Source organism: Branchiostoma floridae, chromosome 7 (assembly GCF_000003815.2).
Source record: "Branchiostoma floridae strain S238N-H82 chromosome 7, Bfl_VNyyK, whole genome shotgun sequence".
Lineage (NCBI taxonomy): Eukaryota > Metazoa > Chordata > Leptocardii > Amphioxiformes > Branchiostomatidae > Branchiostoma > Branchiostoma floridae.
Window position 1 is genome coordinate 18,148,172 of NC_049985.1, and position 13,989 is coordinate 18,162,160.

At 41.7% G+C, this 13,989-nt stretch overlaps 2 protein-coding genes across 3 annotated transcripts in view; both read right to left on the bottom strand.

Moving 5' to 3' along the window:
* The window catches only part of LOC118419937, a 21,230-nt gene extending 12,947 nt beyond the window's left edge, over positions 1 to 8,283 (bottom strand). The window contains exons 1-2 of one of the 2 annotated variants that reach the window (XM_035826607.1): positions 8,104 to 8,283; positions 846 to 1,163 (exon numbers count right to left, since the gene is read on the bottom strand). In XM_035826607.1, the coding sequence (XP_035682500.1) occupies positions 846 to 1,163; positions 8,104 to 8,125 (340 nt within the window). In that variant the 5' untranslated portion in view covers positions 8,126 to 8,283. Of the gene's footprint in view, positions 1 to 845; positions 1,164 to 7,653; positions 7,955 to 8,103 lie in introns of those variants that run through there. The other variant, XM_035826606.1, reaches the window with a different exon arrangement.
* A 3,177-nt stretch (positions 8,284 to 11,460) lies between these two features.
* Positions 11,461 to 13,989, bottom strand: part of LOC118419107 (kelch-like protein 9) — a 14,094-nt gene continuing 11,565 nt past the window's right edge. The window contains exon 8 of the mRNA XM_035825410.1: positions 11,461 to 12,143. Coding sequence (XP_035681303.1) covers positions 11,461 to 12,143 — 683 coding nt within the window. The remainder of the gene's footprint in view (positions 12,144 to 13,989) is intronic.

Genomic DNA, 13,989 nt, shown 5'->3' on the forward strand with positions numbered 1-13,989 from the left:
TTTACGTACGTTACTGTTTGCTGACATACTTGTGTCCACTTTTGTCTCTCCGCCACTCCTATGTTTAATCCAGTGCCAACGTCTAGGTTTTTTAAACAAAATGTGATTATGCATGTTTGTAAATTGTATTGACTTTTAAGGATTTTACGGAATGTAATTCGTGGCACACTTCATGTGACAGTTATGTCATCTGCCATGCCAAGAACCAATAAATCTGAATCTGAATCTGAATCAGGGCAGAGACTCTCTAGTTAAGGGGAAAGGAAGTAAAGAGAGTCCCATAGCCTTTTTAAAGCCGTAGGGGCGGTGGGTTGCTGTCCACTGTGTCTAAGGCATGATATTTGAAGGCAGAGCCCATCCCTCTCCTTCCACCACCCTTCTATCTCCCCAACCAAACTCAGGCACTAATTTTTACACCTGGGTGGAGTGAGGAATGCTGTGTGAAGTGCCTTTCCCAAGGGCAGGTGCCACGAGGTCTGTAGCATGACTATCTAGCCAGACAGATCTAACTTCTATCAGTAATGACGATATGTCCAGCCTGCTGCCTATAGGGTCCACAATGTATTGTCTTGTCACAATCTGAAGACAGTTCAAGTTAGTTACTGTAATTCACTTTGTCTTCTCGGTACCAAACTTTCACGGTCTGAGAAAATTTAACTTGTTCTCGGAAATAAATGTTCACTGTCGTGGCAAGTGCACATGAAAAAAGGCTGTGAATTATTTGTTATCAGTAATGATAAGTTCACGTTACAGTCGTCACAGTGAAAACCGTGTACATAACAGTACATTGAAGAAATTAGGAATTACAGTATTAATAAGTAATGAGGAGATCAATTCCCACTGACCGTCCGACACGTTCGGCGACTTCCGCACGGACACGGTCATGGCGCCAATTGCCAGGAAGAACAGCTGAAGCCTGACGAACGACGTTCCCGGCGTGAGTCTCACCGTCCGCCAGATGATCTTTATCATGTCCATATACGTGCTCTCCGCCGTGGCCGCGCTCCCGAGGCTCGCAAACTTCTGCACGAGCTTCGCCCCGTCGGCGCTCATGGCCGTCTTGGGCAGCTCGGAGCGGATGTTGGTGAAGGTTTTCTGGGCGTCGTCCGTGTCCTCAAAGTCTGTAGCAGCGAAAACACTGTCCAGAAGCTTGGCAGACTCCTCTGGAGGGTGAGAGAGGAAAAATGTAAAGAAAAATAAAAAAACATGGTGCGAGAACAGTTGCTTCATGAAAGTCAATGCTATTTCTTGGTTTCACTCAAGTGAAAATGAGTACCATTTACCCGACTCCAGGAAGAAAAGTAACGTATCAGTCACTAATGTAGATCCTAAAACCAAAACCAAACCAAAACAAAGGGATAATATGCAGCCAAGTACAAACTTCACAGGAACCAGAACAGGCAGGTATTTCCAGACATACTAAAATATTCTATGTCAGTTTCATATGGATACACATATAGTAAAGGGCCTAGACATACTAAGTACACGCATTTTCGGGGCCGCCACCAAAAATTGGATTTTAAAAAGGGGTAACACCTTTTTTGGCGCCCCCTTTTTTTTTGTGCCCCCCAAAAAATTTTAAGTTTTAAATGCCCCAAAACTTTCATAAATTTGGGGGTGAAAGGCTTCCCCGGATTTTAAAATAAATTTTTTTTAAAATAAGTGTGGAAGAGGGATTTTTTTTTTGGTTTTGGAAATTTTCGGCCTTCCCTTTTTGGTTATTTTTTAAAAACCCCCCCCCCCCCCCCCCCCCCCCCGTGTACACTAAAACACACCCAGTAACTTTCTAGCGAGGACAGGTCAACGACAATTACTACGGTGTGAATAGCCCGAATGAGTGGCGGGCCATTCTCACCCTGTTTATCATGTAAATGTCATAAACACACACCAAGCTGGCACTGTGGGGGAGTTCACACAAACAGTTCATCTATATAACCTCAAGAATCATGGTACGCAGTTCTAACTCAGTACAAGGTAAGAATGCGGCTTTACTTGGGTACTTTGCATGTGAAGAAATGGACTTAAAGGCGTGTCCTCACTAGAAATCTACTGGTTGTGTTTTAGTAACAAGCCCCCCCACCGCATTATACAGTAGAGGTCAAGCATCCACTACATGTTTAACAGTTATTGATGTTATTGATCAAAAGAGGACAATATGCAGCAACTTCACTGAAACCAGGACAGACAGTTTAGACATATACTGAAATATTCCATCATAGTAAAGAGTCTAGACAGACAAGCATGCATATCTGGGACAGCAGCCAAAACTTGCACTCACCTGGGACTAACAACATCATTAGCCGTGAACTTATCGTCTTACATAACAGACAAGGACCCCTGGAGCAATAGTGTACGTGAGAGGTATTCTAACATTTTAACATCATTTCAACATTTAGTGGTATTTTAACATTCGAGGACTCAAATCATCACCAGCTATAAGCTGCAATTTTGAAAAAAAAAAAAAAAAAAACTTTAAATTCTTAAAGGAAAAAACATTGGCAAGTTTGCAAGGTGAAGAAATACAGGAACAAGTGCATGCAGAAAACAAACAGAAACTGTGCGATGAAATGTGTGCACGGCCACACTATCTAATTTACATCTTGTGGTAAGATTGTCTCCTGACACTGCTGTAATGAACGCTACGATGCACCTGTTGCTGCAGTATCCAAGTTTAACTTAGATCTGGGTTTGCAGAAGCCAATGTACTGAACCAACCTCCACTCTGAGATTGTCTCTGACGCTGCTAGCATGTTTTGTTGTGATAGACGTTATGATGGACATGTTGCCATGGCAATGGTAATTAATTTGTAATAACATTTTATCCACTATAGCATGATGTTGTAAAGTCTGACATCAACTCACTCCACAGGCAGCTATTGTTAGACTTTTTGGAAGTATAATGGTTCTCAATAAACCATTTATACAGTAGCCAGGTCAAGCATATATACACTACATGGTTAACAGTTCTTGGTATTATTATGAATCTAGTCAAGTCAAAAGTCAAAGTTCCTTCCCACACCTGATGGTACATAGGGCGGTGCCCATCTCCATTTCAGTAGCCCTGGGCCACACACAGCTTTGTGCAATCACTACAGCAGGGGGCTAGTCCGCTGGTAGTGATGTGTGTTCAACTTCCATACTCTTTCCCGAATGCTGAGTGCTAAGCAGAGAAAGCAGCATGTACCATTTTTAGAGTCTTAAATAGTATGACTTGGCCGGGGATCAAACTCACGACCTACCGAATGCAAGGCGAACACTCTACCCTCTCGGCCATTGCACCGGTTCCCATGAATCTAGCCTATGAATCTAGACTGTCCATGAAACAAAGAAATAACTAGGCGCGGCCTAAGCACACCAAGTCCCAGAAGTAATATACCAGTAATCCCCAGATATCTGCAATTTCTCCGTTTCGATGCGTGGCTCAGGGTGGATTCTAACACTAATCCCTGTGTGCAGAGTTGCTATACAGCCTGATCACTGGCAGATCTAGAGAAGACTGCGCATCTCTGTTCTGTTGTGGGGAGGATCGGGAGCTGGATAGAGACGTGGCCATCTATATTACATTATGCAAACAGCATGTTATGGCTTTTATGGTGACCCAAAGTGGGACAGGGAGTCTCTCATGTTTGGTTTGATTCGAAAGAACTGAAGAAGTGGTACATATATGATTGCCCTGATTAATGTAGAGATGTGGCCATCCATGTACTGTAGAGTCGTTGATCTTTGTAGGAGGGTCTAAAAATAACCATTTTAAAATTGTCTTCATATCTTGAAATAAAATATCAATTTAAAGTTTTTGTTTAAAACCTGGTGACTCCTCCTCCAGTCACTGATGAAGGAGGGCGGATGCTATTTGCAATGTCTGACCGTTTCCAATTTTATCCAGCCCCTCGACTACCGGCAGGATTTTAGCTAGGATTTTATAATAGGGAGTCCAAACTTATTGGTGAGTTGCGGTAAGTGACTATTGTAGGGGGGTCCGGGGGCATCCACCTTCCGTGGTGCAGAGTTTTTGAAGATTTTAGATTTAAAAAGTGCATTCTTGGGTATCCCAAGAGGCAAAAATACTGTTCCAGAGGTCACAGTAGAAGACTGTGACCACAGATGACCTGGTAGCATCCCTGGTCAATCAGAATTTCATGCTTATCAGACGATTTACTCTGTAGTGTAAGGGCGTCCAGGGGCATCAAAGTTCTTGTTGTTGAAAAGTGCGTCCAGATGACGCGTTGACGCATGCCTGGCTAAAAGCCTAACTACCTGTCTTTCCACAGGACTTGAACTTCAACCCACCTCCCCTCAGCAATTTCATGTTTTCCTCCTAATGTCGCACTTCCATTTCATCTATCTGTGTCTACTAGTATATAGTATATAGTATATAGCCGGTATAACCGCCGTTTGGTGTAACACACCAGCTTTGCAGGCACGCGGCGCGGCAGCAGCTGGTTATATTACACTGAACGACCTGTCACACCTAGCTTTAGCACATCTTTTTGCAAGCATTCTTTACAACTATCCATAGAAGATGCCCACATATACTGTGCTTGGTGATAACAAATTCCACTATGATAGTTCTAGGAAAGTACGCTGTTTTTCATTAGTCTTTCGGAGCTTCCCTCAGCAGATCTACCTTCCAATCAGTCCAGGTGTCATCTCTGAAGGTGTTTGTGGATCTGCCAGCCGGGTGGAAATGATACCTTTGATATTGCAGGATGAAAGGTCCAAGAATAGACAGCTAATTTGTGCCTCTGTCTGCCAGACGCCTTCTCAACCAGATTGAGAGACGGATCAGATACGAAGATGCAGCTACGAAGGCCACACAACGTGATTTCCTGTTTGTCGTTATCGTTGAAGAGGTTCATCAGTCACGTGTGCATACAGTTACAACAATTTTCCTCATCAATGACTGTTTTGTAAAGGTACAGTATACGTACATACCTCCCAAATTTTCCACGTCTACCAGCACATCTTGGTCATGGGGAATGACCCAGTCTCAATTCTCACGTTGTAACTGTTTGTCGTTAATCTTTTAAACCTTGTCCTGCTGATAATTTTGGCCAAATTAACCCCCATAATGCCGTAATTAAGCTGGTTAATCAAACAAATCACTAAAACTTGACCTATTCGGTGCTACTGCTGCAGATTTACTTCCCCAACAAATGCGGTTTGCTGCGGTATGCCACATTTAACGTTAAGTGAGAAATGCACCAAACCCTTAAGATACTGGACCCACATACATGTAACAGGCATTATAATTAAATTTTATAAACTAAAATATAAAATAAAATATAGCTATAGCCGGAAACACCACATTGTTTTCCCTTAAGGCCCTAATGTATGTCCCGACGGCCCCAGGTTAGCGTTAGGTGGTGTCAGAACATGGAATTAGGACTGTCCGAACTTCACCTCCTTGTAATAATTAGGCAGTGCCATAAAGTTAAGTTTGTAAGATTTTTAAGAATTTCAGCCAGGCTACAACTTTTTGATCATAGTCTTTTGAAAGGTACGTCACAAACAAATGCGTGTGGTGAATGTGCCCCTGCCCTAAAGCCAAGCTCAGGAACTGCCAACCCATTTCCAGCTGACATTAGGCTCTTTCCTTACATGAAAAGGTCAACTGCAAAAAAAAGACATTTCTGGCTCCATATCCGGATAGTGAGTGATTTGTAAGGCCGTGAAGAGCTTCCTTATAACCGGAGGCCAGCAGCAGTAATCTGTTATGGTCCCAACCCTGGGGTACATATATAATATCACGGCTAAACTGATTTCGTTACATGGGTGACATCCTCTGGGAACCCGAAAACTGATGCGAGCATGCGAAAAAAAGTTGGCAAAAAAAATCCTTTGACTAAGCTCATGTTAATGTGTTAATAAAGAATTAAATTAAATAAGATTATATAAGAGGTGGGGAGGGTTGAACAAAATTACTGATAATAATAATTGTAACTCTAATTGGAGATCAAAATAAACAAACAAACAAACAAACAAACTGAACATAAAGAGCCCAGTTTGCTCAACAACATGTTCTGTATTTTTGTTCCTTTGTGTCCTTTTCTTTGAATTTTGGAAGAATTTGCAGGGGGCTTGAAACACATTTTCAACTCTATTTTTACACATGACAAAAATTATTTGCGCCAAATCGTCCTTGTGCACTGTTATTACCTTTTTCTCTTTTGAAAACGGACAAAAATTGATGCGCACGCAGATGTCATCCAACTCATCCAGTCAGTGTGCCCTTTATAAGCACTGCCGTAGGCTGGTACCATATAATAGCAGGTACAAATACAGCGTTCTTCTCCCAGCTTTGTTGTTATTATAGTGCACTTATACTTGACACATCCCCCAGCATTAGCGACAGCAGGGTAATATGAAAGGTAAAAGACTTGTGTACTTTGCATAACCAGGGTTTGCCTTGAAGCAAGCCTTAGCCACTTTGCACATCCTGGCAGCCAGTCAAATCCTGCGAGCTATCAGGAAACTGAGCGCAGTCAAAAAAAATGTTGACATCTGCGGATATCAGAGCTATATTATATATATTATAGTTTATATGTCATATCATAGTATATACTCATTGATTTTGGAGGAATAGGTGTACCTAACCTCAACATTTACTGCACAGAAAAAAAATTGGATGCACAACATAAAATAAACTAAATTTTATAATATAGAATAAAAGATGATAGAATTTCAGAATCAAGCTACTAGTATGAAGATAGCGCAGTAAGCTTTAGAATAAAATTCAGTTTATTTTATGTTGTGATTTGCAGATATAATGCAATGTTAACTTGAAACTTATCAACTTCAAGTATTGCTACAAGGTTTGAACATTTCCATGACACTTTAAATGTTAAGAATATGCCGTATACTAGATGGTACCTTGAAGTATACTAGATGCACCCACAGTTAAAAATTAGGTGCACAGCTCCAATTTTGTGTACACAAAAATGCAGTCACACAGTCTTTCCACGCTGTATATATAACGTTATTGTGTTATCATTATTATTACCAGTAATGCTTTATCCACCATTCTCCGTCTCCCAACTATCACAGCTCCAGTCTTCCCCATGTAGGGATGTGTAGAGAGGAGTAATATCACAATTTTCACAGCCGTGTGATAAAAAAGATCCGTTCACCCACCGAGAGGCTTCGCTTTGCTCCTAGCCCTGGATGTTTATAATGTGTATTAAACACATGGAGGGGTCATGGAACAGAGATATCATCTTTTATGTATATTTATTCATCAACAAATCTTTTGGGGTAGTCATTTGAGTAATCATACTACAAAACTTATTCAGAAGGCCTGTGGGCTCACACATTAGTTCTAAGCATTAATTACTTGCAAAAGGAGCATCACAGGAAATTAAAATACTCATGGCAGTATCTATCTTTTTGTTTATTGAAAACGAGCAGAAACCCCTTTGGTGTAGTATATCAAAGAGGCATATTACACTTTAAGTTTCTGTTGAGTGGTCAGAAATGCACTTGACTGACAGTTATGACTTACTGTCTAACATATACTATTACTGAATTTCCGAAAGACAATAGCCAAACAATTTCCGCTCTTGACAAGTCCACGGCCGTGGTCCCTACCTTGCAAGTGTCCTGCTACGCGGCCTGTAAGTGTAGATTATGATAACACTATTCCTGTGGCCCTACCTAGCACGCTGACGCGGCCCTTCCTCCCCGGAGTTTGCGGCGGGTACTCCTCCGATGTCTGCCTGGCCGTGCACAGATGAAGACAGGACGCCATCCTCAGCTTCCGAAGGACCTTCCTCATCCGTAGGGCGAGTCAGAATCGCGCCGCGCAGACACGAACCTGCGCTAGGCTCCTCTTCTCTCACCGCCGCTCCGCGAGCAAGCTGGGATGATGCTCGTAACTATGGCGACAGGCGGCCTGTACTGATGCTGGTCAATACCGAACTGTGCTTCAAAGTTACAGCCGCGGGTTGTGTCGGTTTGTAAAGTACTAGTTTTATGGAGGGGAGGGGGGCAAAAATAGGGTTCAGTCCTGCGTGTCGGCGGTCCATAGGCCGGGAGGAACGTGCCAGACATGTCGGATTTGGGAAGGACACGTCAGATTAGGGAGTGATGACGCGTCATACGTACCTTGTACGTCAGGATGAGCCATGGTGGAGAAATGCGCGGCTGTCACGTCATCACTGATGGCTGCGGAAATATCGTCCCGGATAGATCAGCTGGGGACACACCCCCTCAGGAGGTCACAGGTCATCGGGATGGGCCACTTACACATTGGGGGTGTAGTGGGAATGCAGGGTGGGTAAGGGAGTGAAGTCTGCCATCTCCCACTGCCTTTAATACTTTGTGAAAATTAAAGTGCATTTATGTCTAACAGCAGTTTCCTGCATGATAATTCAAAATTATACGTACAGGTATTGATTATTTGAAGGCTGAACTTAAACAAATAACATCAGACTTTAACTTCAGACGTTAATCCAAATGATATAAACTCCACGAAGATTGTTTCACAGTAAATCATCATCATCATCGGTCGACATGCTTACACACGACGGGGTTATACCGCCCCTTATGGGGTGACATACCATTTCACTGGCTAATTACAAAATAAAACAAGACACAAGCTTTTCCTGATATCTGGAAAACATTACTTTAATCACTCTGTCAATAGCTGTTGCCATAGCAACCATACATCATATCATCAGACATGTTACATATAAAACATCAATACAGCTGGACTAAATCGTAATCTAATTTGAGACTCTTTCTAAATCTAACAACTACCCGTTCCTTTACACACAAAAATGTTAGATATTAAATTTTACGTTAACACAAAGAACTTGTAGATTTGGCATCTCAAATTCACAAAAGCTGCCTCAATGTATCAACTAAAATATCAGACATCTGCACCTCAAGAAGACTTGTAAAGAATCCAGAGCAGCAGTAGCCATGGTAATGTTACTCGTTTTACCATTTCAGTTAAAATTGACCTATACAGGGGAATAATTTGCAAGTCGTTGGCTGACAAAAGAACAAACTAGCTCCTATGACAAATTACTCACCCTATTCAGCCAGTTTACAACTACTGCTAATTTTCTTGGTTCTCTAAGCAGAATAACAGTACAAAATGTGTCTACTACTTATTCTCAAAGCAGAGGTTGCGTCGCAGAGATATAATAGTGGTCAGATATTTTACCGGCTTGCTCCCCTTGTGAGGGTAAAAAAAACAACCACTACTATATCTCCGCGACCCAACCTCTGCTTGGAGAGTAGCTACTACTAGCCCCCTTCCCAAACCTCTGCTTGGAGAATATAATTTCATCAGCACTCCAAGAGGCCAGAGCAGCCTTTTGCCGCAAGATTGCACTAAGGACTGGTTTCTGCATCTCTGCACGCCTATCTGGGGGCAGCTATGACATTATCATTGACTGTTTATCACAAAATACCAGCATCACAAAAGTTGGTATACGTACTGGAGCTTTTACAAAACATGCATGCAGCAAATAAACAATAAAATAGCAAATAAATGATAAATACAAAGGTAAAAATTAAAAAGACAAGAAATAATACTGATATTAGCCCATAGATCGATGATGAGCTGGAGATAGTTTATACACAAGAAAAGCTTTGCAACAAGTTCGTACCACAATGGCAAACACTGATGTCACCAGCACTGACATCATAATGATAAATACAAAAGTACATAAAGTACTAAGTTAAATGTAAAGTAGGATTTTACATGAAATAAAACATTGCAAATACAATATCATAGAAATTAGCTACAGATACTTTGCAGAAAATTCATGCACAGATACGCAGTGTACAGTACAAGCCATTTGATTTAACCCATTTTGCCAGTGTATTTCGTGCAATTACCTGGGTGGTACAATAATGCGAAATTAGTCAGATGGATTATAAGCACTGGTGGGTAAGTGTGCACTTAACTGGCTTCTACTGTACTGTACATTGTGTATGTATGACTCAATTATAATGCTTATGTCCATAATTTTATACATGTATCAGAATGAGAAGCTAAAAGAATTGAATTTCTTCACTCAGCCTTTGCCTACTACTAGTACTAGACATGATGATCAGATGATAGATTATACACATATATATATAACAAACACAATCTAAATAATCTAATCTTTATTTAACAATTAAAAGCCATAATGATCATAAGACATTTCTATTTGAAAAATATTGAGAAGTCAATCAACAACCATCATCAATTTTAATTCTAACAATTTCTGATGCAAATCATAATGATTTTGACCAATTCTTGACTTCTCAGTCCAATGAACTTGAATGACACAAACATGACGTCCAAAAATTTAAGTTTGACATTGTTCCAGAAAAGTCCTGACAGAGAGTTGTGAAAATAACAAGTAACGTCCTCGTGACACGTAGCACAAACCAATAATGTCGTCATGCTGTGTGTTGAAGGCTGGGTAAACATCATGTGATGATGACATCATCATCACACCGCCCTCCACCCACCCCACTATTCTCACATAGCTGACATGCCGGCTTCTAAAATGACATGTACCATCCACATCCCTGACCTTCAACCTTGACATGATGCGACTCATGTTTCTGTTCTAGGCTCTTCCATGTCATGGGGGGTGGGGGGGCGGCGGGTAGTGACTGTGTAAACATCTTTTTGAAAGAGGGGTTTGGCGGACATGTCAACAAAATATGACAGTTATTCGAATGCATTTTTGGACTACTCAGTCTTCCATTCTCTGCTAAAACAGCAAACAAAAGGAACTTTGTGTGCCATTGTCAGTGGTGAGAAGTATCAATTCAACTGTGTCATATAATCAGATGGAGAACATTGAAGACAGCATGATTGGCCAATTGCCACACAGAAACTAATAATTGTAATAATATTCTCACTTTAGTCAGTTAGTCTTTAGGTCCATATCAACAACAAATACATACATACAAACTAACTAACAAGAGTTAGAACAGTGGGGTACCACATGCATCGGGAACATGCTTTTGTTGTATTATGTATTTTCCTATTCATTATTATAATGCTAAGTTATCAAACATCTTAGTAGTTAAAACACTTTTTTCATTGTTGCATCAGAAGACAAATTCCAGAAAAACTTCATATTTTAATCTGGCATAAGCTCTAAAATATGGACCGGTACAAGATTTTGAGGAACATGCATGACTTGGTTATCACCCATTCTGCACAAATTTCAGAAAACAGACTGTCTTAAAGCTACAGATTCTAGCACTGGAAGACAGACTTTGGAAAAGCTGTGGCTTCCAGCTCCGACAGCTACACAGCTCCAGCCTACTCAACATGTCCACATGGCTCAGGCTAGTAATTCTCATCAGTTATCTTCTTCTTTGCCTGTTAATTAAGACTCTGTCCAGACAAAATCAGGGTGTGCATTTCTACTGAGTAGGATACTTGGGCAACTCAAAGACCAAGTAGCTGCAAAATGCTTAGATTTTCCACCGGGCGTCTGGTCATCGCACCACACTCTTGTCTCTGACGTGTTGCGTAAGCATGAGCACACCTGCGCAGAGCCCGTCATAGATGTCGGGGAGGTGCCCGACCACCGTCCAGGTGTTCCCCTCCATGTCGTACCCTTGGATCTCGCTACTGAACTTCCACGTGTTCCAGTTGATCCCGCCCAGGATGTAGATCTTGTCGCGGAACACCGCGATCCCCGCGCCGGTCTGCGGCGATAGAACCGGCGCGAGGAACCGCCAGGAGTCGTCCTCTCGGCTGTACCGCTCCATGGTAGCAACTGCACACCCGCCGATCACGTAGATGTCACCCCCCACGGAGCACATGTTGTGTCCCGAGCGCGCGTCGTGCATCGGTTTCAGCCGCTCGCAGCCCTGCTCCGGGTCGTACCGCACCATGTAGTCATGGTAATGACCTTCGACCCGCCCGCCGGAGATGTAGATCTCGTTTTCGCAGACGCAGGCCGCGTGGCCGTACACTTCGACCTCGAGAGGCTTCACCTTCGCCCACCGGTTCAGCTCCGGGCTGTACTGCTCCACAGACGAGAGGATGTCGGGCCCGAGCTTTCCCGCGATCGCGTACAGGTGACCTCGGCAGGCCACGAGCTGGAAGTAGTACCGTGCCTCCTGCATGGGCGCGATCGGGACCCAGGTGTCGAACCGGGGGTCGTAGCGGAAACCTGCGGAGAAGACAGGGTTAAGACTTGCCTTTAATGTTATTTTTGGTATAATTTGAATTTAAACGCCCCAAAAATAGGCAATCTTGTAGTTTTACTATCCAAAATATGTAAGGCCATATTGATTTGATTATATGGATGACATCCGCGCTCGCACCAATTTTCGGCCATTTCCAAAAAAAAAAAAAAAAAGTTTTCGACCACACAATAAATTGTGCAAAACAGCTGTAAAACTAGAGTTCGGCGACCTCATACCTCCATGAAAATTTAAAGCTTTCGTAAATTTCATGCAATTGACTAAGACATTAACATAATGTATGCATGGTGTTGTTAATCATTGACTAACGTTCACATGTCACAATTATAAAATTCCCATTATTAATCATAAAGAGGTTTTGCAATTTTTACATAAATTATGCAAATAAGTTCCTCATTACCATATTTGGTATCTGCTTATATTCCACCTATCATAATTAACATGTGTTACATGTATTGAGGTCCAGTTATTGAAAACAATGGAACTGTACAATTTCCTCATTAATTATGCAAATTCAGTCATCATTTGCATAACATGTATATCATTCTAAACATCTTTGCCTAAGCTACCTGCATGCCTAAAATGCAGGCAATCCGTCGTTCCTTTCTGCAGTTATCCTCTTTGGAGTGTCTTGACAAAAACGCCCCTGCAGTTCCACAATTGAATGTTAGGGGACTGAAACTTGCCCCACTTTGTCATGACGCTAAAAGCTATCTACCACCCAAATGTCACGACCATATCACGTACGGGACAAGAGATACATTGAAAAAACTGCTATGATAGAATATTCTCATTAATTATGCAAATGTACTCCTATTTTGCATAATTAGTATTTTATCTTGTACAACATTGTCTAAGGTACCTACATACCAAAAATCATGAAAATCCGTTATTCCCTTCTTGAGTTATCCTCGTCAGAAGTTTTTGACAAAAATGCCCCTGCTATCCCAAAACTAGACGCTAGGGGGCCCAAACTTATGTCATTTTTTCCTGAACACAAGAGCTATCTAATACTTAAAAATCTTGACCATAGCATGTTCAGAACACCGAGATAGCAAAACCGGAAGTTGCGCTGCAGTACCAAGGTCACACACCAGGGGGCCCAAAATTGACCTTGACCTTCGTCTTCCCAACCCTTACCCACATACCAAATATCATCGTAGTCCATCAAGAGATTCTCAAGTTATGCTGACCACAATATGCGGACACACAGACACACACACAGACACACACACACACACACAGACACACACACAGACACACTCAAAACTATACCTCCATTTTTTCATGGAGGAACTATACCTCCATTTTTTCATGGAGGTAATGAGCACAAATATTCCGTAGATGGAAAAAAAAGGTATCAGAAAACAGATAACTAATGCCATACATGTAGAATGCCAAAATAAATCTAAAGTCAAAGAATGAAATGTAAAAGGACAGAAAGAAATATATGTTGTTGTTAGGAGGAGGTACCAGTACAGAAAATTAAGGTCCAGAGTATCATTTCCAGGTCTGGACCTGAACCTGGACCTGATTGTCTGTGGAAACTTGCAATTCGACTTGGAACTGGCAATACTCAAAACAATGGTAATTGGTCAATTTTGCTACTGTAACAAAGGAATCTGTTTGGTAGATTATTGGACTCCCACTGGCATTTTAAAATCCCATCTCCATGTAATAAAGACTAACTCACTGTCTCTGTACCTTTGACTATAGAAACTTGGTACAATTGACTAGTAACTCTACTTGACTTTGCTCTTGTCGTCTTCTTAGCCCCCGGTAAGACCCCAAATGCCTGCCGACATAGTGTGT